The sequence below is a fragment of the Anser anser genome (genome assembly GCF_964211835.1).
Source record: "Anser anser genome assembly, chromosome: Z".
NCBI lineage: Eukaryota > Metazoa > Chordata > Aves > Anseriformes > Anatidae > Anser > Anser anser.
Window position 1 is genome coordinate 87557298 of NC_139723.1, and position 23256 is coordinate 87580553.

The 23256-nt window shown below is 42.8% G+C and overlaps 1 protein-coding gene across 5 annotated transcripts in view; it reads left to right on the forward strand.

The window, feature by feature from the left end:
* The first annotated feature begins 1345 nt into the window (after window positions 1–1345).
* LOC310890202 (WD repeat-containing protein 7) overlaps window positions 1346–23256 on the forward strand; it is a 114116-nt gene continuing 92205 nt past the window's right edge. For 3 of the 5 annotated variants that reach the window (XM_083818920.1, XM_083818923.1, XM_083818924.1), the window contains exons 1-15: window positions 1346–1497; window positions 6625–6796; window positions 7992–8098; window positions 10271–10349; window positions 10838–11012; window positions 12857–12933; window positions 14554–14673; window positions 14869–15014; window positions 15494–15596; window positions 16650–16791; window positions 17300–17548; window positions 17692–17912; window positions 19380–19575; window positions 20246–20460; window positions 22003–22772. In XM_083818920.1, coding sequence (XP_083675046.1) covers window positions 6638–6796; window positions 7992–8098; window positions 10271–10349; window positions 10838–11012; window positions 12857–12933; window positions 14554–14673; window positions 14869–15014; window positions 15494–15596; window positions 16650–16791; window positions 17300–17548; window positions 17692–17912; window positions 19380–19575; window positions 20246–20460; window positions 22003–22772 — 2759 coding nt within the window. In that variant the 5' untranslated portion in view covers window positions 1346–1497; window positions 6625–6637. Of the gene's footprint in view, window positions 1498–1648; window positions 1774–1858; window positions 2002–6624; window positions 6797–7991; window positions 8099–10270; window positions 10350–10837; window positions 11013–12856; window positions 12934–14553; window positions 14674–14868; window positions 15015–15493; window positions 15597–16649; window positions 16792–17299; window positions 17549–17691; window positions 17913–19379; window positions 19576–20245; window positions 20461–22002; window positions 22773–23256 lie in introns of those variants that run through there. The other 2 variants (XM_083818921.1, XM_083818922.1) reach the window with 2 other exon arrangements.

Genomic DNA, 23256 nt, shown 5'->3' on the forward strand with positions numbered 1-23256 from the left:
CCAGGGGCACAAATCCGCAAAGAAACGCACATACCTGCCACAAAACCACCCCTGGGCCCCGGGGCATCAGCACCCGTGGGTGCCAGCGCCTGTGGGACCCATCCACCAGCACGCATGGAGCACGAGGACACCGCAACCCGCTGTGCCTCGTCCTCATGTTTGTGCCCGGTGCGCTCATCCTGCCGCTGGGCACTGCGCATTTACACACGTTGTAACCCCCGTCAGGCATTTACACACACTGAGGTCTGCCTGAGCCATCTCGTTAATGTGTGTTGGTGAAAAAAAGTGGCATGTTTAAAGTCACAGAATGATTGTGTTCAGCATTTTTACTTACACCTTAGGAAAGCTTAATATTTTCTGTAACGCAAAACGCACTCGAGCCTTTTACAATAGCTAGGATAAAGCAATCCTGTAATTTTTCCTGTTTTCCTGCTTAACCTTGTGATATAAAGTGGCATGACTTTGACCAGCATTGCCCTCAGGAATTTATTATTACCGGACAACTGGAGAATCGCCACTCTCCCAGCCGAAAATAATTCACGTTGTAAGCAGGCTGCTGTTCCAGACAGGCATCTGTTCTTCTTGGATGACAGGGCACCCAGCCCCGCTTGCCAGGCGTCTCGTGGTTGTATGTAATTTTCATATCTCTATGGAGATAGATCAGTGGATCTCGGCATTACTTTTCTCATAAAAATATACCAACACAGTATTAGGGTTTGTTCAAATGTTTATACGCAACAGTTGAACTGGAATTGGTTACTAATTCAACACCAAGAAAAATTTAGAGTTGCTTTGTCTTTACCCATCAATTATAGGGAACTGGGGGTATGGAACATCTCAATACAATGTCCCCAAATAGTTAACAGGATGTGCCAACACACAGTAAAACAAGTTGTGAACTGATTTCACTATTTTAATGGCTTCTGGACAAGAGAAAGCGTTCTCTCTCGTTTCAACTGCAGAAATAATTGTTTTTCCCTTTCTATCCTAACAGTTGTGAGGTACCGATGTGCATTGCTAAGTTGCTGACAGGAAAAAAGAAAGCCGTCACTGCAGCTTCAGCACACCCGATGAATTTGTGTGCGGCTAAGGACCATTACTCACACCTACGGAAGGCCTGACAGCAAGAAGCGCTGTTTCACTTGCAAAGAACACGAAGAAGTAACATCGGTGACCCACCACCCCTCCTTGGCTCGGTCCATTGAGAGGTTCAGAAGGCAAATCCGGCACACGCAGGTTGCCGTCCCTGAGACCTCCGCACCGTTTCAGCTGAAAGCTGGGAACCAGCTGAAGTAGTTCCCTCAGCGGGCCTTTAATCCAAAATCAGCCCTCGTTTGGGCGGCGCTCGGCGGCTGCCCGGCCCGGTCCCGCCCCGTCTCCATGGCGCGGGGCCGGCGGGGCTGCCGTCAGGCGCCGCTTTGCGACAGCGGCAGCCGCTCGCCGCGCCGGGCCGGGCCGGGCCGGGCCCCGGGAGCCGCCGCCGCCCCCGCCGCGCAGGTGAGTGCGGGGCCGCCGGCACCCCCCAGCCGGCCCCCCCCGTCCGGCGGGGCTGCTCCGCGGGCGGAGCGGGGCGGGCACCGCCGGGGCCGGGGCCGGGGCCGGGGCGGGCTTCGCAGCCCCCGGGGGGTGCGGGGGTGCGGGCGCCGGGCGCGGTGTGTCAGCAGCCCGGCGCCACGGGGCCCTGCGGCCGCCCTCCGGAGGCAGCCCCGGGCGCCGCTGAGGACCTGCAGCGCCGGCTGCCGTCGCCTCTTCTCGTTTTCCAGCCGTCCGTGGGTACGCGGGGCCGGGTTCTCCCTTCCCCGTCGTTTTTTGTGCAGGGACAGCCGGCGTTACCTTCACGTTGAGCGCTTTGAAATCCGGCGTTTACGGCCCTCTGCTCGGCTGGGGCAGGCGTTCGCCTGTCATTGGGCCGCGGCTGCCGCTGTTACCCCGTAAAGCTTAGGGAGCGCTTCTCCGTAACCGCCTGCTTTCCTCTCGGTTAATCTCTGTTTGGGAAGACAGGTTGGTAGTTGTCCTGTCGAATTTGGCTTTGATCTGGGTGCACCGGGAAGGTCTGGCAGCGGCGTTTACAATATTGGTGTGTAGGTGACGGCGGTACGCCGTGGCTAAGCGGGGGGGCAGAGCTCGGTGCCAAGGGGAGCGCGGGGTGCAGGTGCAGAGGCGATGTGCCGCCCGCCGCACTGCAGCGGGAGCCGGCCTGGGAGCCAGCCTGGGAGCCGGGCCCTGGCTGCCCGCTGCGGGGACAGGCCCGGCCGGCAGAGAAAGGAAGGCCAGGTGCCCCCAGGTTTGTCATCCCCAACCAGCACGACGTGACCGATAGTCAGTTTCGCTGGTTAGTACCTGGGTTGCAGTTCCCCAGCGCGTCAGGTAACCGCAGCGCGGCTAACAGTTTGGCCAGGCTGAAAATAGTGGGTTGGTTCCCTCCCGCAGATACGCTTAGCTCGGCTGTAATGAGCAGGGCTGGCGAGGTCAGCGTGAATATTCATGGCAGGAAACGCGAGTGTGCTGTGTTTGCCAAAGCAGGGCCTTTGAAAAGTCCTTGCGCCTCTCGGATATGTACAGATACCTCAGTTCTCCTTGACAGCTGCTTTATTTTTCTCTTGTCTTGAAATGGGTACAGTTAATTATCAGAACGAATGCACTTGACAGCTTAATTAGCCAGCTGCTGTCCTGCTTTGCGTGTATATTTGTGTGTGCATGCCTGTCCAGGAGGGTGGCGTTACAGCTGCCGGCGTGCTGTCCTTGTGCTAGGCTGGTTTCCCGACTTGGCTGTCATCGTGACAAGTCTGTGTCTTGGTTGTGCTGTACAGCACTGAGCCCATTCCCCACCTGTTTACTCGCAGTGCTCACTTAGTGAAAAATGACGTTTTTTAATGCTTCTTTTTATAAAGACAGTGCACAGTGTTGCAGTAATTCCATTGTGTTTGCAAAGCAGAACTTTGAGCGTGGATAAAATACAGGCGTCGTTCTCCAAGTTTTGAGTTTAGTGCTTGCCCAATGCAAGCTGGAATGATAGTGGCTTGTTACATGTGTCAAACTGAACGAACTCAGCAGGTAGATCTTTTTAAGGTGTTTTGTATCATGCACACGTGGTCCAAAATTTCTTGGACAAAAAAAAATAGGGATTCATTTACTGTAAAAGCATTAGCCTTTAAAAAGCTTTCTCAGGCTTCTCGGGTGGCTTTACAAAGAGGAAACTGCGCTCTAAGCAGCGTGCTGGCCTCCCGTGATGGCACAGATGACTGTCGCGGAGGATGAGGAAGAGCAGTGGGTGTTACCTCGGCTGGAGCCAGCCTCTGACACGGATTCCCGAGGAGTTTCCGTGCGCTCTGGTAGGCGGCAGCGAGGCGAAAGCCTCCTTCGGGAGGAGAGGTTGGTAACCGGAGGGTTGTGCACGGCGAGTTGTGCACGGCGAGGACGGGACGCGGTGCTGGGCAGCGCCTGTAGCTGACCCATTTTGTGCCGGGCTTCGGGGAATGTCACCTCCCGAGGTGCCTTCCACCCTCAGCTGTTCTGTGGTTTTGTTAGGTTGATGGTAGGTTAGGAACGCAGAAATACTTTGTATTTGATCCCCTTACAGTGAGTCAGAACTAATTCCCAAAGCCACTGAGCGCTCCTGACAGACCTGAAACAAGCGAGATTTTAACTAGGAAATGTTACTGAGCCTTTGTGTTTAATAACAGAGTAGTTTGTTTATTTACTTTAAAGTGCGAATGTTTCAATATTTGGGTTCTGACAGGGAAACATTTCTGTGACTGGGTAAAGCACTGGATTTTCTTCTCCCCACTTCATCCATCCTTTTTTTTTTTTTCATCTCCAAGTATTAAATGGAAGAGGTCATTTGTAATAAAATTAAGGAATATCAGATTTTATAAAATGCATTGGGTGATTCAAATGGAAGCCATGCAGTACTAGGAGGGAGCCCCGCCATAAATGTGATTGCCCTCATGTAAATGGCTTTAGGTGTTCCAGTGGTGTTACAATGCTTAGCTGGTGTCTATTTGAATGAAGGATTCTGTACGCGTGAAAAATATTAGGCGTAAAAATCGCTGTTCACTTGAAAATACGCAACCCATTTCGAAGGTTTGTGCTGGTGTCATGGATGGCAGCCATCTCTGTACTCACTGGTGACAAATCTGGTTAATAACAGAATTTAAATTCCTCTGAAAATACAGAAAAATGACATTAACGTGCGGTAAACATTGATAGGGGAAGGAATGATTTATTCTGAACCTTTCTAGTTGCTTTGTTTGCACATACGCACAGTTAGGTTTGTTTAAAAGCAGATGTTCATTTGGCAGCCCTTAGTGCTTCGCTGTGGAGCTGCTGTGTACTGAGAGCAGACCTGATGAAGACACAGTCGGCTCGTCGGTGCAGTTTCTGACAGATTCTCGTAGCATCCACACGTGTCCTAAGATCGAGCCTTTCTCTGCGCGTGCTTTATTTGAAATAAATATTGTTTGCAAGTGGAAGTCGCTCACCAGCTGCACGGCTTCCTACCCTGAATTACTTCTGTTTGGGTGCTGCTGTGTCTGTAAAACCCTTATCATGGTCGCTCTCTCGGGGTGAATGGCTTAGCTCTTGAGTCTTGCGAGGTGCAGTGACATCTCTAGCTTCTTAGGGCTGGAAGTTGTGGGAAAGCTTGCACAACTTGCAAGTAAGCTGAAGTTTCAGAAGCAGCTTGCATACAGATGGAGGAAGGTTTGTGGATTTTTCTGCCTGTCTTTTGTGGTCGCTTAGAAGGATAAAAGTACAGGCCAAGGCTGGACAGGCAGAAATGCCAACCAGTTTTGAGAATACTGGGGTTGGTTTCCAAGCGTGAATTGTGACAGAAAGTAATAACCCAGATTAAGTAATAATTTGTCTTCTCCTACACCCCTGCGTCTCTGTATTTATTGCCTCTTTGACGGAGGTAGTTTGAAAGTGAAGCCAGGTAACTTAGAGATGTTTTTATGTGCACGCACGATAACACGAGATCGTTCTGGTTTTGCGTGTCTGGAGGGAGGAACCAGGGGTTCTGGCACGTGCGCAGGTGGCAGGGAACAGCCTGAAGATCCCGATGGAGACACGGGTGGCAAGCACGGAGACCTTCACTCAGTGCGATGTCTCCGATTCCCCTTCCAGTTCAGATTCCCGGTTCTCACTTCTGCAGAAATTGTAGGCAGTACAAATAACTAAAACACGGGGTTTTCATTCGTACTGCCTCACTGCATGCTTGTTGAGCGTTTGTCAATAAGCACAGAGCTTATTCGCTGCTGTAGTTTGTCGTCACTGATGTAAAAAAAATATATATATCGATTGTTACAGCCGTAAGTGAGGTTGGGTTTTTGCAGGGGGTGTATTTGGTGTTGGGTGATGACAGAGAACTGTTGTTCTGCGTGGTCCGAGTTCTGCAGCCGTTGAAATGAGCCTGTGGTGCTTCCTGAAAATGAAGTTTTTAATGAAGGCTTTGCGATACCATAATAAAAAACTAGAAGGAAAGAGGTAGCTTCGCTTTTTGCTCTTTCTCCCCGAGGGGTTGGTCGTAAATGCTCTAAGAATTATTTTTCCTCTCTTACCTAAAAGTTTGGAAATGTGGGTATTTGTAAGCCTTTAAAAAGCGTCTTGCTGGTAATGTTTGCAGTGCTTTCTCTCATGTTCGTCTGCATGGAAAGTATAAAGTATATTAAGTTCCTTCTATATTATTACTTACACTTTTGACCGTTGCGTTATGTTACGCAGCTATGCACCTTTTGGTAAGGTCACTGTATCCTTTGCATCTTTTAAAATTATTTTACAGTTCCATATTGTCATCACCCAGGCTGGGAACAATTGATTCAGCATTGCATAACAATTAACACTGTGGTTACGGGCGTCTTTTGCAAATACTAATTGCCAGGTAGCTTCTAGTGTGCTGTAAGAGAGTAGGGGCTCGATCGGTGGTCTGTATCTATATGTGTTTATTAAGTAATGGCTCTTAAGTAGTTTTTAATAACTGTAGTCCGATTGGATGCAATGTGCGTGATGCATTTTCCGTGGACATTACCAGGTTCAATTCCTCTGGCTGCAGGGATTGGTTGCACTCGAAATGCAGGCAGCATTTGTCAAAATTACTATAAAACTATGTTCTTGAAGAAATTTCCATGTAATGTGTATATAGGTGAGATACAGCGTTAATTTGTGTCAGACTCCGCGTTTTCGGAATAGGTCTTGTGCATGCCTTACACCTGGGTCATACCAATGATAAGTGAATGTAACTTTAACCCCACCAGTTTCATTCGTGAAGTTCATGCCAGGCTCTTCTGACAGAAGAGTAGTTTTGGGAAGTGCACAGCGATCCATGGGAAGCCCCAGAGCCTATTTTTGACAACGGGTCCTTGGGCTTGCAAAAGAAGAACTCTACCAGTCGGGCCTATCTTATCAAAAGTATCTTTTGCAAGTATCTTCTTTTGTAAGAAATCAAACTAGCGAGGTGTAACACTAACCCATTTCCCTGTATTTTTCAGGTGACCATTTCATTGTGTTACTCAATCCCTATATGAAGGTGAACATGTTCCCCAGTGAGGGGAGAGAGAATTGGGTGCCAGGTGAAGAAATGGCATACCCGCCGATAAGTGATATTTATTGTTTTGCTTAAATTGGCAGGTGTGAGAGCAAAATGGCAGGAAACAGCCTGGTGCTGCCCATTGTTCTCTGGGGTCGGAAGGCTCCCACCCACTGCATATCAACGCTGCTGCTAATGGATGACGTGTCCATGATCGTCACGGGCTGTCATGACGGACAGATATGTCTCTGGGACCTCTCTCTAGATTTAGAGGTAAGCCTCTGCGTGATTTTTAACTTTCTATGTGCTTTAAGTGTGTATCTTTGTTGCCAAAACAATTTTAGTCTTCGGTATTACAGTATAGTATCTATTCTGCCCTTCAGCTCTTGCTATACTCGATTCATTTATCCTTTCTTCCTCCCTTCATAAGATGACACCTGGATGTGACGTCATGCCCCCAGTAGTGAACATTTCAGGTCAGAAAGAGGCATTTTTGCTCTCATACTCCGTTGCTGCTCCTGCAGTAATTTTTAAAAATAATTATCTCCTCTTTTCTGGAGCTACTCTAAACTTCCTGTTACTTTCAAGTGTAGCTGCTTTAAATTGGGTTGTAAAAACTGATTTCAGAGATCAGAGACCTGTATTCAGAGAGAGCTCTTCAAGGTTATTTTGAATAAAATAACTGCTTTCCATGAAAACGGAATGAGGAAAAAAGGCTCGGAGCAGAGATATAGATTGATGATTGATTGATAGTTATACATATAACTATGGTATCATATGTCAGTGGCTGTTCTGGTGTTGGAATCTGCAAGTGTCTCTTTTGAATAGAATTTTGTAATTTGCCTCAGTACAAGGAGTATTGAACTCCTAGAATACATTAGAAAAATAATCATTTCTTGTAAAATACAGCATAATTCAGAAAAAAGTTGCATTGAATTCCTAACAACCTCAACATCTGAGTTACCTCCCAAAATTATGTCTAATATATTTTAAAAAAAATAGGAGAAGGCAACAATCTCTTTCTAGGATGGACAAAGGACATTTTTTTCATCTTTCATCTATGAATGGATTGTATATGAACTCATTTATAAATGTAGAGGGTTGTGAAGTTGCTTGACTGGGGGGAGAAACTGTTTTAGCAGTACAACACAGTTTGTTCTTTTGAGTCAGGCCAAAGTCCATCCGTGATTTAAAATTGTTGCTGGCATGAGTTTTATGCAAAGTGCATTTTTTCACAAATTGCCATTACAGTGTTAGGTAGAAACTGTTTTTTTCACAAAATGTAGCAGCATTCTGTGCAAACTCGAGATGATGTCCGCAGCTGTGCTAATAAAATGTGCACATATGTTAACACATTTGTATGATGTAAAAGAGAAAACTGGAATATGTGTATTCAAGGTAAGTTGTAGTGCCTTTGTTATTTCACGGTAACTCTGTGTAACTTCGCATTTTATGTCCCTGATTCTAGATTAATCCCAGAGCCCTGCTGTTTGGTCACACAGCCTCAATTACGTGTTTATCAAAGGCCTCTGCTTCCAGTGAAAAGCAGTACATAGTGAGCGCCTCGGAGAGCGGGTGAGTTTTTTTATTAACGTGCGAGGCTGTTAAATAACGGAAGCTGAGGGTAGAGGAGAGATCAGGTTGCTTCCACCTGCTTCTTTGCATTCCAACCTCTTTATCAACCAGTTCTGCCGCAGCAGGATGCTGTTGCTCGTACCGTCTGCGTTGGTTTCCACGCCTGCTCCAGAGCTTTTCCCCAGGCGGCTGAGCAGCAGGAGCTGCGGGGGAGCCGGGGTCGATCCCTGTGTGCACAGCCCCGCTGCCACCCGGGCAGGGACGGGGAAGAGAGCCCCAGCCTAGAGGTGGCTGTGGAGAGGCCGAGCTGAAGCAGCTCCCTGCTTGTTCCCAGAGCTCCTCAAGGCCAAGCAGCTCCTTATCAAAGCTGGCCGTGAGCCTGGGCGGCCAAACCCCCGCAAGCGGGGAGGGTGCAGGCGCTGTATCCTTGTATATCTGCAGAAGTGTTCTGGCTGACCGTGCGCCAGCCCCGTCCTAGGCGCCAGCAAGCAGTTTCTAGGAAGCAGGCCATGGTCTTGTTCCTCTTACAGAGCGACTCTGGAAGGCCAGAGCTTTTTTTCTTTCCATAATTTGAGCCTAGGTTAGGTTCAGGGAGCTGAAGTAATTACTCTTGTCAGCAGGAGTCTAGAACAGCTTTTGAATTTCTAAGAAGTGTGTGAGCAATTCAGTTACAAATGAGTAGCCTGCCTCTGTGGGCTTGCATTGAGTAGGATGGGGTCATCTTTTGCTTGTCTTAGTGCAAGGTATCTCGTTATTACTGATTTTAGCATCTTCTTGAGCCTTACCAGCACAGGATAATACTACACACATGCTACTCCTTCTTAAACTAGTATAAATTCGAACATTTAGATTTGGTGTGCATGTGTATTTTTTTTTTTTTTTAGAAGTATGCCCTTGTGCTTTGCTTTTTCAAACTTTGCTTTGAAAAGCTAAATTTTCTATTTCGGCTGTCTTTAGTTAGGCAAAATATTAGACCTGAAAGTATTTCTAGAGATGATCCTTACAGAGCATGTGTCTGTTACTGAGAGTTGCTCTTTCATTCGTGTATGGAACTTGGTGTTTGACTGGCAGACCTGCTGGTATGCAAAACGAGCTATAAAAGGCAACAGAAGTTTTGGAGTCTGTTCTTGTGTTTGCTTTGTTTTTGAAGGCTGGTTACCAGAAGGTGGACCTCCAGGCTAAGGTTGATTTGATCAACTGTGGCTGAGCAAGAAATTTCTTAGCCTCTGCCTATATAAATGCAGTTGGAGAGATATAGGTCAGTTATGTATCCAAACAAACCCAGTAAGTTTATTTGACAAAGTCAGGGAACGCTGTATTTAAACAACCGTTTAACCTAGACTTTGTGAATGGAGCGTGTCAAAACTTACAATTTTTGCCTTGCAGTGATTTCAGTACTAAGTAGTCTTTTTGTTTCGGATTTAAAACGAAAAAGAAGTTTTCAGTGTGAAATTATATATCTGATGCAAAGGGAAAAAAGATGAGGCAGCAGCTGACAGATTCCGTTTTGATTAAATTTTAAAATAAAACTTTGAAAGTCAAAATGTTGGGGGAAAATACTGTAAATAGGGGGAAATGTTTCCTTATCCCTCTGAAATCTGCATTAATTCACAGAGGTAACTAATATTTTCTTATAAGGCAAGTCAGAAGAATATCTACTGATGCTATTTATAATTGGTTGTTCCGTGATTTCATGAAGAGCCAGGTGATGCTGCCAGCTCCTGCCAGCCTGGAACCTCTGAAAAACCGTCAGTGTTCACTGCCACGTGATGAAGTTCTGTTTTTCTGTGATACGCTTTTCTTGCTCACTAATGTGGAAAAGGCCAGCTAATCTTCAGACGCCTTAGGGGAAGCAGTAGATGTATATAAAGATTTGAAATAGTGGTGAGAGAAATGAGAAATTCTCAGTTAAATGTTTGCATTTACTTAATATGTTGATTGCTTGTGATGTATTTTTTCATTTTGCTCATTTCCCTTTTTCTTTATAGGGCAGAACAGGCTGTGTAGATTCAAATAGAATCAACTCAAGTAGATTTTGAGTTTCCTTTACCTAAATACAACTCACATAGTCAGTAATAAATGTTTCAGATTCTCCCAGCGTAAATAATTTTTTTAATCCTTGGAAGACCGAAATATTTTGGATGTGGCTGTAATCTGTCTTTTGTGTTTTAGGGAGATGTGTCTGTGGGACGTGAATGATGGGAGATGCATAGAGTTTACGAAGCTAGCCTGCACACACACTGGCATACAGGTTGGTACTCTGGGTACACTTCAGAGCTCCTACTCTGTATGGTGCAGCGTGGATAACTATAGATCAGTTATTAAAATGAGGCATGGAAAGTTGTGCAGTATCATCAAATGCCTTAGAGCTGGACGTAGGTGCTTTAATTCAGCTTTTGGGGGAAAAAGGTAATTAGAGGTCCTGGAAAGAACGGAGGAATAGGATAAAACTGAGAAGTGCTGCTGGGGGAGGTGGGAGAGGGAGGCTGACCTCGGCAGGCAGGGCTGTTACAGGCTCCTGTCCGCCACCGGGGCTGGGTGAGCTGTCCAAAGGTTGCCTCGGGAAGATAACAGCGGACGGGGGCCTCAGCAAAAAGCTCCGCACATCAGAGCCCAGTAGCATTTTTTTTAATATATAGCCAGTAGAATATATTTATGGAGTGACAGTCTTGATTAAAAATGAAGCAGTCAGTGTCTTGCATGGAGTATAACTTTTGTGTGGTGTTAATATCCGTTTAGTTCTATCAGTTCACAGTCGGGACTCAGCGTGAAGGGAGACTGTTATGCCATGGACACTATCCAGAAATTCTTGTTGTGGATGCCACCAGCCTTGAAGTTCTTTATTCTTTGTTATCAAAGATATCTCCCGACTGGATCAGCTCCATGACTATCATTAAATCCAATAGAACACAAGGTAATTGTTTCTGTTGCTTTTATTATGGCTTTGCCCCGCTGTAAGGTAATACTATTTTCAACTTCTCAAAAAAGCAATGCATACATAGTTATGTCTAGTCCCGGAAAATGTGCGGGGAGAAGACTCTTTGTGGTTTTGGTATCGTCTCTGTTGCTGTTGCATCCAATGAGAGTTTTAGCTCTGGCCAAATTTTAGTGCTTTCTCACGAGCAAAACCTAAAATGAGCACCCGGGTAGTGAAATCAGCTACAACAGGTTCCGGGCTCACCTGGTAAGTAATTCAGTTCTGTTATCTTCAGTGTGTGCATGTGCTGAAATCTGAAGGGCGAGGAGCATTCCTACAGGAAGAGTCATTTTTCTTTTGGAATAAAAGCACATTCCACTAGAGTGATAACTTGTTTTGTCTTTGAGAATTGAAAAGAGGTTTTGGAGAACGCTGTGATAGCAAGAGCCTGGAAACTGGCACGAGGCTAAAGGAAGAGGTGCAAGCACTCTAGATGCTAAGGCTGTCATTTGCATTACTAATGTGATGTGTGGCATACATCGAGATCATTTGGCACGCTAGGAATTGTGATTTTGACAAGATATATACATACCGCGAATATTCCTTGTGATTAGTAGCTTTATAAAAAGTGCTGTCATAACATTTTCAAAGCTATTATTGCAGGAGATGTGTTTAAGGAAAGTGCTGATTAAAGTACACGATAAAAAAACTGAAGACTGCAGAGAGGAACTTCTAAAAGTAATGCCAGGCAGTTTAGTGAAGAGGTATGTGGGTAGACAGAATATATAGTAGCACATGGGTTAACATGGTCTGAAGCAATACCTGTCCACACATCTGCTTCGCTGCTAGTTTGTGTTCAGTTGCCAAGCTTTAAATTTTTGGCAGCTGTGGAGATGTGCCTCATTCAGCTTTTTCCGTTGTTGAAGCTGTTAATTTCTAAGAGTTTGAGGAACACTAAGAAAGAAGATTCTGAAGGAAAGAGACTTATCTTCAATTAAGGCTGACAGCAGTTGTAAACTGTTCCCAAAGGGCTGCTGTGGCAATGCTGAATTGCTGTCTCCATAACATCTGAGTTGCTGGAAAAATGGAAAGTGAACTCTGGTTTTAAGTTCCCTGCTACTGCATTTAATTTTACTCTTTGTTTTGTAATCATTTTAATCGTGTTTGTGTTTTGTAATCAAAGCCCGGGGATTTTTGTCCTTCAGCAGAATTGCCTGGGGAAAACAGGAATTTCTAGGAAGTGACTAGCAGTAGGTGTGGGTTTGGTGGGGGGGGTTGGTTTGTGCTGGGGGGGTTGGTGTGCGTGGTTAATGAATGGAATGGATTACTTTTTCAGAGACACTGTTGGGGAACCCCCAGGCAAGGTGCTTGGGCAGCGTACAGCTAGCATACGTTCCCCATTAAGCTTCAGCAGCCTCTCAGGCCGCTGTGGGCAAAGAGCTGGGCATAAGCAAGAGGTCTTTCCTCCTACAAGAGAAACATCTTCCTTTTGGAGACAGTGACGAGACAACGCCTCGTGTCAGACAGCAGTGCCAGAAACAACTGGGGCTACCCTTCACCCTCTGCCCCCCTCTATTTAATTTGAGCCCTAGGCGTTAAGAGACCGTGTCCCCACCCATAATGGGAATGAAACTTAAACACAAAACCACTGAATATGTGTATGTGCACTTCTGGCATACCAGTTTGCAAATAAACGTTTGATTTTGAAGCAAACACTTTAAGATTGTTTTGGTAAATTTCAATGTTGAGGAGCTCTCTCTTATTTTTGTACTCAGATATGCACAAGCATGTACCAAAATGAAGACATTCTTGTATTTATCTGCCTTTTTTTCCCCCCCCAGAGGATACTGTTGTAGCAGTTTCAGTGACTGGCATCCTGAAAGTATGGATAATAACCTCTGAAGTTAGTCGCATGCAGGTAAGCTTCTGAATTAGTGACATTTCCCAAAAATCTTAAAGGACATACCACCCTCAACTGTTAACTCCCAGATTTTTTTTCCTCAAGTCCTGCTCTGATGAAGAGAGAACATCTGTTAATCCTTTTTCCTGTTCTTCCTGCTACCTGGAATATCATGGGCTTTATCTTTTTTTTTTTTAAATACCAACAGAAATCCTAATGAAGATGTTCTTTGTTTGACTCTAACAGAACTTATTTCAAAATTAATACAGTAATTAATTCCTACAAATCTGTTTTTTTATGCATGCCATTTAATGGTTTGTGTTAATGATATGCAAATATTTTGGTCTATTCAGTTTTAGTTTTTCTTCTTTAAAAGTCCTGTTCTTTCCTGAAATTATCTTTTACCTCTCACAGGCTTTTGAGATCCAAAGTAAATTTAGTAACAAAAGATTGTTTCAATAACCTTTAGCTTTCCAAACCAATGTGAACACTGCGCTGTATGTGTAACTTTGATACAGACAAATTTTATGTTAAAGGTCTTGCAGTGGCCTTCCTTAAGGTCTTCCTTATTAGTCAGAACGTGATATTAATAAATACTTGTTTACTCTGCATAGTACAGTGAAGAGTATGAAAGTAAGAAACGCATACCTAAACAGGAGCGTAGTCTGTTTGGGATAGTGGGAACCGCGCAAGAATGAAATGTGAGCTGAATGTGCTTAGTTTCAGCTGGCTGTCTAGAAGAAAGGTAATCCACCGAGAGTGACGGTGCTAAATAGGCACCGCTAATCTGTCCAGCTGGGGAATTTGTTAGACTTAAGTGACAAAAGAGGATGCCACGTGCTCTTGCAGATCTTCTTATGAGGAATAATAGAATAAGAAATGTGACAAGGGTTTGGTTTTTCCTTAGAAGTTGGCCATCTGGCATCTTATGAAACCACGTAGTCCCTCTTCCATCACGTTTTCTGTCATGTTCTAAGGTCAGTTTGAGCAAGGAAAAAAAAATCAGCTGGGTGTTTTCTTGTTATCTGATTTCCATACATATGTTTGCCTGTGTAGAGACTGCCAGTTTCAGGTGCTGGTTGTGTTTTCATCTGGACAGGCTATCGGAAACTGCCCTCAACATAACCAGAAGAAAGTTACGCTTTAGTGCAGACCGAGGTTGGTCAAGGCACAGCACCGATGGGGTGGACCCGTCTGATGCTTTAACTCAGCAAAGGGTGTAGGGCCGGAGGGGTGAGGTCTGTGCTGCCCGGCGGTGCTAGATGGGATCTCAGGAGAACGCGGTCAGCGGTGACTGAACCCTCACCTCTAACCCAGTCCGTGGCTGGGAGCCTGGGGACGTGAGCTCGCTGACGTGCGGAAGGAAACAGCCCTGTGTGCTCAGCAGTTCAGCACTCTGCCTGCTGACTGCCGGTCGGTACTCGCGCCCGATGGGCTGTACACGTGTGCTCTCCAGATAACGCTTACAGCCTCCTGTTGGTGCCATTTTTGTCTGTCTCTACAAGCCAATTTCTTATCGCTTCTTTAGTTCTGTTCTTCTGCATATATGTTACTCTCGTACCTGTGGCAGTCTGCGGGCTTTTTAAATCAGATGTAGATAATTTAATGTAATTGCTTTGCTTGTTTATTTTTATTTAGGATACCACACCAATATTTGAAGAGGAGTCAAAACCTATTTATTGTCAGAACTGTCAAAGCATTTCTTTCTGCGCATTTACCCAGCGGTCGTTGTTGGTAGTGTGCTCCAAGTACTGGAGGGTAAGGAAAGCTAGCTGAACAAACGCTAGCTTATTCTCACACTAGCACCTCGTGTAATTAAATTGCCAGTAAGACATTCAGATCAAGATGTTCTAAATCCTGTTAATATGCGTATGTGGAAACTGCAATTAGCTGCTGCCTGGGCATTTTAATCTGTAAGTGTTTGATGACTGATAGACTTCTGTTTCTTTTCAGGTTTTTGATGCTGGAGATTATTCCCTTTTATGCTCACTCCCTAGTGAAAATGAACAGACCTGGACCGGTGGCGACTTTGTGTCAGCTGACAAAGTGATTGTTTGGACAGAAGATGGACAAAGTTTCATATATAAATTACCACCCAGGTACTCAACAATGAAATGCTCTGATTCCTTTTTTTTTTTTTTTCAGATTAAAGCATGAGACATTTTGAATGGTTTGAATGGTTTTCTTTTTACATCTTTTAATTTGTGATATACAAACATTTCTTTGTTCTGGGTGGAGATGCAGTTTTATCATATAGATCCTCCAATATTCTCACATAAGTCAGACAAGAAATCCTTTCTGACCTTCATGTGCCATCACAGCATAAAGAAGCAAGCAGATCTACCTGGTGGTCTGTTGGAGGAATACTTGAGTTTGGTGTGGTTTGGTCCTGAGTAAGAAGCCAAATGTTTTGAACTCTGAACTCTTTTGAACTCTGAAACTCTGAAAATGCAATGTTTAAGGACTTGGATACTGTTTTTGCTTAAGAATCTAGCATATTATTTAGTTAGCTATTGACAGAGTGATCACTTTAGTCATACAATAAATTTTATTCCTTTTTTTTCGTTTTTAAACCCAGCTGTCTACCAGCTAGTGATTCATTTCGCAGAGATGTGGGGAAAGCAGTAGAAAATCTAAATCCTCCTTTACTGTACAGCGTATTGGACAGAGCAGATAAACAGGTAAAAACACGTTTCTTTGGGGTTTTCATTTATGGTCAGTATTTCTTCTTTAGAGAGTTTAAATATGCATACTTCATGACATTTTCTTCTCATTCTAAGTAGACCTTCAGAATTTCCTCTTTTGCTAGAGAAAGTAGACGATTGGAAGAAAACCAGATGTAATTTCCCTGCTATTTTGTTTCTTTGTTTTGGTTCTTGTTGGTTTTCAAATAAATGCAGAAATTAGTCTATGGTCAAGTGAATCTTCAGTTCTTGTATGCTAACAGTTTATCATTCATCAGTGCTGGAGCAGAAGTCAGGTTGTGATGTGCATAATGATTAGGCAGTCACTTAGCAAGGGCTTTGAGAGTCACAACTTTGAGTTTTCAAGCTTAGATTCTTGCAAAGTAAAGAAAAGCCAATTCTGGCTAAAATCCTCATTTAACTATACATGTTTTTATGTTATATTGTGAACTGTATCTGCTATAAACTAACAGATTTTGGGACTGTTGTGTGATGTACCTAGGCATGTGTAGTACTAGGTTTAAATAATTGTCTCGCTTACAGATACTGTTAATGTAAGACTATTGTATGGATCCTTTTTTTAATCACAACCATTTAATCTGTTGCCAAATTTGGGCATTTAAACATGTATAGATTTGATCTGCTGTGTTATTTGTTAACATTATAACTTCCTTTTCTCGTATGGCCACGTTCCTTACTGAGTAGTGTATCTCCAGCTTACCATTACAGTTGAAATGTTAACAATTTTAGAATATACATATATAGAGAGAGTTATATAAACATAAATATATAAAAAACATATATATTTATTATATATACATATTTTTTCCCCTAAAACTGTGACTTGTTTCATAACTAACCACAGTGTCTTCTAGTTCATATTGATGTATTTATTCTTCCTTCTATAACAAAGATAAAGCATAGAGTAGCTGTTTTTTGTTCTACTTTCAAAATGTACAGTGAGTTATGTGGGAAAAGTAAATATTCAGATTTGTGCATGGTTTGCGTATGTCTGAAGTTCTAATTTATTTTATTTTATTTTTTTAACAGTTACTTATATGTCCCCCAGTTACTCGATTCTTCTGCAGACGTAGGGAGTTTTCCTATAAGCTGCTAATCCAAGGAGACTCTTCAGGAAGACTGTGTATTTGGAGTGTGCCTGAAAATCTTGAACAACAAGATAGTGCAGCAGGTATTACGTAATTATGTCTTCTTGGTAGGTCTTTGTATGGACATCTCTATTTTGTTACGTATTTTGTTGCTGGATAAAGCACTGCTGCTTTTCCTATAAATCCAGGAAGCTTTTTTTGTTGTACTTTTTTTTTTCATTGCTTCTTTTAAGAGTTGCAGTTACTTAACTTTTTAATATGTGATCAAAATCTTACATTTACTCTGAACACTTTTCAGGTATTAAGTTTTAATGGCCTTTTTTTCCAAACACCAGCTGTGGTCATTGTTGTCTGCCTACATAACTTCCTCTTGTAGTTTAAATCATATACTTTTCCAGTTCTCTCACATGTATTGTTTCTATGTGTTGCTGCAGCTTCCCTCAGGTCAGTGAATTGATCTCCGATATCTTTTATGTGGTGTTGTAGCATGGTGTATTTTAACTTTGAAATCTTTCAGGAAAAGCATTCCTATTTTGGTTCTTGAATAGTTTTCTTTTTTTTTTTTTTTCTTTGTCCCCTTTTTTTAAACAGGACTGCAAACAACAACTTCAATATCCCTCCAGGAAGCTTTTGATAAACTCACTCCTCGCCCAGCTGGGATTATAGACCAACTAAGCTTAATACCAAACTTCAATGAACCACTTAAAGTTACGGCCAGTGTGTATATCCCAGCACACGGGCGTTTGGTCTGTGGTCGGGAGGATGGAAGCATTGTTATTGTGCCAGCGACACAAACTGCTATAGTTCAGCTTTTGCAAGGAGAGCATATGCTTCGGAGAGGTATGCTAATAAGCTTTCGAAAAGCACAGCTGGATCGCAGTGTGTGCAATCTAATTTATTAATTGTTCTATCAAAAATTAATTATTTTTTTCCCTTTTTCATCCTTCCCCACCCCGTACCCCCGACCTTACCCAATTCCTCAGGTTGGCCACCTCACCGGACTCTCAGAGGCCATCGAAACAAAATTACATGCTTACTGTATCCTCACCAGGTTTCTTCTCGTTATGATCAAAGGTATTTGATCTCAGGTGGTGTGGATTTCTCAGTCATCATGTGGGATATATTTTCTGGAGAGATGAAACATATCTTCTGTGTACATGGTGGAGAAATTACACAGCTTCTAGTTCCACCAGAAAACTGTAGTGTAAGTTTTAACTAATATGTCCTGATAACTTGTCTTACGCTTCCCATGAATGCTACAGCCCCTGAAATCCTTCCTGAGAGTGTGAATGCAGTATGAAATACCAAAGCTCTAGCACTGAGCTAAAGTATAACCCTTGCAAATATTTAAAACCATTTAATTGTTCCGTTAATTTTGGTTTTGTTCGCATCATGATTTAGCTATGGAAATAATTAAAAACAGTGGGAAAATGTATGTTAAAACCCAGCTAGTTAAGGAAATGCTTGACATTAGATGATATCCAGCATTAACTGCAGGAGAGGATTTCTATCACGTGGAAGCAACTTCTTTCCCCTGAAAACCTTTGAAACTGAGGCAAGTGTTCCCCACCAGTTAGCTCATAAGCTCTTAGGCTTTGAATGAAATTTTATTTTTGATAACTTGGATGAACAGAGAGAATTTAATGCACAAAATGACACAGGTTTACTTGAGAAACATGGGTTCTCCTTTTTGCTCAACAGTTTCTTTGCCTTTTGTTTCCCTTTTTTTCCTTCCCTTCTTGTTCCCTTTTTCTTTAATGTTCTGCTTTTTTTCATCCTCATTTTCATACTTCTAATTCTTGAGCCTGTTTCCTGTACCTCTGCACTGCTTAGCTCCGCTAAGGCACTAACCTTCCTTGGATGTCACCGTTGAAAACATCTGTGACTTAGTATGTTAATCTAAACCATGTGTAGATGTGAAAATTTTAATTTAAACTTAAGTATTAGCATATAATCCAAGTCTAAGGAGAGCTGGAAGAAAACGCAAAGCTATTAAAACTATTTGAAGGGTAGTTCTTTGAGTGACTTCACCTGTAGCGGTGTTTCTATTAGTGTATGTGCATGGACATGCCTATTCCGTATTATAAATCAAAATGCTTCTAGTCTCTTTTTTCTTTTACTAAGAAATATTCATCAGTATTAGCTAAAATATTTTGGCCTATAGCATAAAAAATTAAATAAAAGTGACAGGCTTGAGAGTAAGTAGTCTGTATTTTATTTGCCGATGAAGTATTATTTTTATGACTCTTTTGAACCCTGCAGAGTTACTTCCCCTTCAGATTTTAAACATTTGAAGAACATGTTGGTAGAAAATAATTTCCTTTTTCTGGAAAGACTGAAAAATTTCTGAACATGACCACGAAGTGACATTATTGGTTCAGTGCATAAAATTTTTCCAAGGTAGCGATATCATGTGGTTATGATAAGGAGGCAGGACATTTTTGTGCCTGTTTGCTCTTTATGACACGCAGGTATTTGGTTCAAGAGAATTTCTGCAAATGAAAATCTGTTTCCAGTGGTAACAGCAAGTTTTGCCATAGATTTATGTGCCTGCGTTTGCTTATAAAATAGGTTGTTGATCGTTATACTTTGTCCAGTGAAGAAGAGATTCTTAAAAGTAAACTGCCTACCTTATGATTAATCTTTATTTATTTATTCATTCATTTTTAAGGCAAGAGTCCAGCACTGTATTTGCTCTGTTGCCAGTGATCACTCGGTAGGTCTTCTGAGTCTGCGGGAGAAAAAATGCATCATGCTGGCATCCCGTCACCTTTTCCCTATTCAAGTAATAAAATGGAGGCCTTCTGATGACTACCTGGTAGTGGGGTGTTCAGATGGGTCTGTGTACGTCTGGCAAATGGATACCGGTAAGGTTAAGTTCAGACATTGTTTTATCAATTTTTTTTAATAATACTTGGTAATCTGTGCAAGGTGCATCTGAGACGTGTTAATTTTTTTATGCATTTTTGTTTAGAAATCTAGCTCTCCCCATGTTAGCCGAATTTGTAGATCAAATATTAAAACATGTATTTAGAATAACTCATTTATTTTTGGAGAAGTGCAGCTTCCTCTGGCTTTTTCTCCCTACATATATTTCCTATTTATCTTTACAGAGAACACTTGTTAGCTGCACGTGTAGTGTCCTCTTAATTCAGTAGTGTTCATGCTTCCTCTTAGTTTTCTTGAAAGCTTGGCATAGAAATGCAGCACCTTGAATCTCGAATAGTTCCTTCATCCGCAAAGTGCAGGATAGTCATCAGTTCTGTTGTCTGTCTGGTTTGTGTTTCCCTTCCTTTTGTTTTTAAAGGGGCTAATGCTCCGTATAGAAGACGATAAGAATGAGCCCTGACACTTCAGTCTCATGGAAATTCAGGACAAATCCATTCCTTTGGAATATTTCTAAAAATAGCTGTTAACAGAAAGCTTTACCCATTGCATCCTGTGGTGTAAATTATTTTTGCACATCGTTGTACTTACAATGTTTTGCACATTCTGAATTGTTCCTGCTTAAACTAATGTTTTCCAAAACGTTTGAAGGTGCGCTGGACAGGTGTGTGATGGGAATAACAGCGGTAGAAATCCTGAACGCCTGTGATGAGGCAGTTCCAGCGGCTGTGGACTCCCTCAGTCATCCCGCTGTCAACCTGAAGCAGGCCATGACTCGGCGTAGCCTGGCTGCTCTGAAAAACGTGGCACATCAAAAACTGCAGACTCTTGCCACTAACCTGCTAGCTTCTGAAGCGTCTGACAAAGTGAGTTCTGGTCTAGCTTGGCTGTTTCTAATGCAGTATCCAAGCAATTTATTTTTCATACGTAAGTAATTCAATAAAATACAGCAAGTCTTCATCGTTGTAGCTGAAAGGATCTTATCCAAACCACTCTGAAATTTTAATAGAAAAGACGTAAGCTAACTTTACCTGGCCTTGGGTAAGCCCTGGAAGGACAAGCAGCACAAAATGAAACGGGGAAAATTTCAGTCTGAACGTAAGAAGACTTCTCTTCACTGCAAGGGCAGCAGAGCCCTGGAGCAGGCTGCACGGGGCGAGGCTCTGGGGCGTCCGTCCTTGGAGATGCTCAAAGCTGGACTGGGCACGGTCCTGTTTTTGCAGAGGGTTGGAGTGCGCTCCAGCCTCAGCTGTTCCACGGTTCTGTGAAGTAGCTGGTCACCTCTTATAGCTGTAACGCTTCATTTCAATTTCCTATAGAGATGTGGCTTGCAAAAGAAATTAAGATATTTTTCTTCAAACCTGTTACTGCCATTTTGAGATAGAAAACATCATTTTGTTTTATTTAATATTGATCAATATATTTGCAATGTCAGTATGTGCTTAACACATTAATACCATGAAGTCTGTTAAGAATAAACAATTCATATGTTCGGGTGTGTATGTTGGTACTTGTCTGAATGAGGTTTTTTTGTATTGCATATGAGAGGACAGTTTAGGTATTGAGAGGGGAAAAAGAACATCCTGACAATAAAGAAATAGCTTCCTGTTTTCTGAACACTGCAATATCTAGGTTTTTATTATCTCAATTTGATTTATGCTAGGGATTAAAATTTGTAGATATGAGACTAGTGTTAAGTTTCATTTGTGACCGTATTAAATCCTTTAGCGGGGTAGTTTTTGCCCAGTCAATAAGGGAAAACAATTATGCATGCAGAAGCAAACCCAAGATGGAGGAGTAATCACATTATGAAAAATGTATGCTGAAAGAACTGCTGGGATTGCTCTTGCCAATCTCTGGGTCCTAAGAAAACGAGCTTGTGTTTGTTTCTTCGCTTGTTTCTTTCGCTTTTCTCTAGATGAATGCAGGTGTCTGATGTTCTGGCAGTCTGGCTTCTGACCAGCAGAGAGCAGCAGAGGTCTGCTTCGAGCTCTATTTATTTTCCTTTTTTTTTTTTTTTTTTTTTTTTTAACCTTCCTGCGTCCTATTCTGTTTGGAAAAGAGCGGTCCCTTGCACAGGGCATTCTTTGGAACGGTGTCACCTTGTTTTTCCAAGTACCTGAGTGCCCAGGCTCGGGCACCGGTGTTCATACCGAATCCTGAGTGTCGGTGTTACAGTATTAACGTATATTAGGTTTGTAATACTTGATCACAACTCTGAAATTCCCGATGTTATGAGAATGTCAGTGAAGCATCTTAGAATGATTTTCCTGTTTTATACCCTGCGAGTTTTCAAACTTTGTTCACACAGGGCTTCCTCAATTTGTGAATTAAATCCAAGAGAAGTATACAGACAGTTATCCAGTTAAAATTTTGAAATAGCTTTTATTTTCTTTTATTTTTTGCAGGGGAATTTACCTAAATATTCGCATAACTCCCTGATGGTTCAAGCTATAAAGACAAACTTAACAGATCCAGACATACACGTGCTCTTCTTCGATGTAGAGGCCCTGATTATTCAGCTGCTGACCGAAGAGGCCTCGAGACCCAACAGTGCACTCATTTCTCCGGAGAATTTGCAGAAGGCATCCGGCGGTTCTGACAAAGGAGGCTCCTTTTTGACTGGCAAACGAGCAGCCGTCCTCTTCCAGCAGGTCAAGGAGACGATCAAAGAGAATATCAAAGAGCATCTTCTCGATGATGAGGATGAGGATGAAGAATCAATAAGGCAGAGAAGAGAAGATGGTGACCCAGAATATCGCTCTAGCAAATCTAAACCATTAACTTTATTAGAGTATAATCTAACCATGGATACAGCAAAGCTTTTTATGTCTTGTCTTCATGCCTGGGGCTTGAATTCTGTTCTAGATGAGCTTTGCCTTGATCGCCTGGGGATGCTTAAGCCGCACTGTTCGGTGTCCTTTGGCCTCCTGTCTAGAGGTGGCCACATGTCTCTGATGCTTCCCGGTTACAATCAGTCTGTGGGTAAACCATCCTATGAGGGCATGGAGCTGGGAAGGAAAATGTCCATTACAGAAGGACTCGGAAAGGGGACGTACGGAGTATCGCGTGCTGTCACCACTCAGCACCTCCTGTCTGTCATCTCGCTGGCAAACACGCTGATGAGCATGACTAATGCAACTTTTATTGGAGACCACATGAAGAAAGGCCCAACCAGGTACAGAAAATACTCCCTTTAACTCACGACAACTTTCTTTCAGAGTCTCTACTTTGATGAAGTGCTTTATTTTGCTTAATTTTACTGTGGAGTTTGATGTGTTAAATGGCTGTGAAAGCCTCTGGTACCCAGGTGACCAGAGTGCATTTCTTCTTATCATGACTAAAGCATTTTTTGCGCCAAAGTAACTTTATTGCTTTCAACTGAGTTAGATAACTTACAGTGTTAATATGATGTGGAGTTAGAGTAAGATTTGTGCCAGGAGGGATGAGAGGCCAGTTTTGTCCTTTTTGATGAGTTTTAGTTTTAAATAGACTGAAGAGCAGGTCAAATTCTAAACAGATCAAAACATACAGACAAACTTTTCATCACCAAAGAGTAAGCTGGGAACTGTAAATGGGATGCATCATTCTTTACAGGATTGCCTTTCAAAGTTTGTTTAGTCACACTGTCTTAGAAAATAATCCTCCCCTCCCTCTTTTTT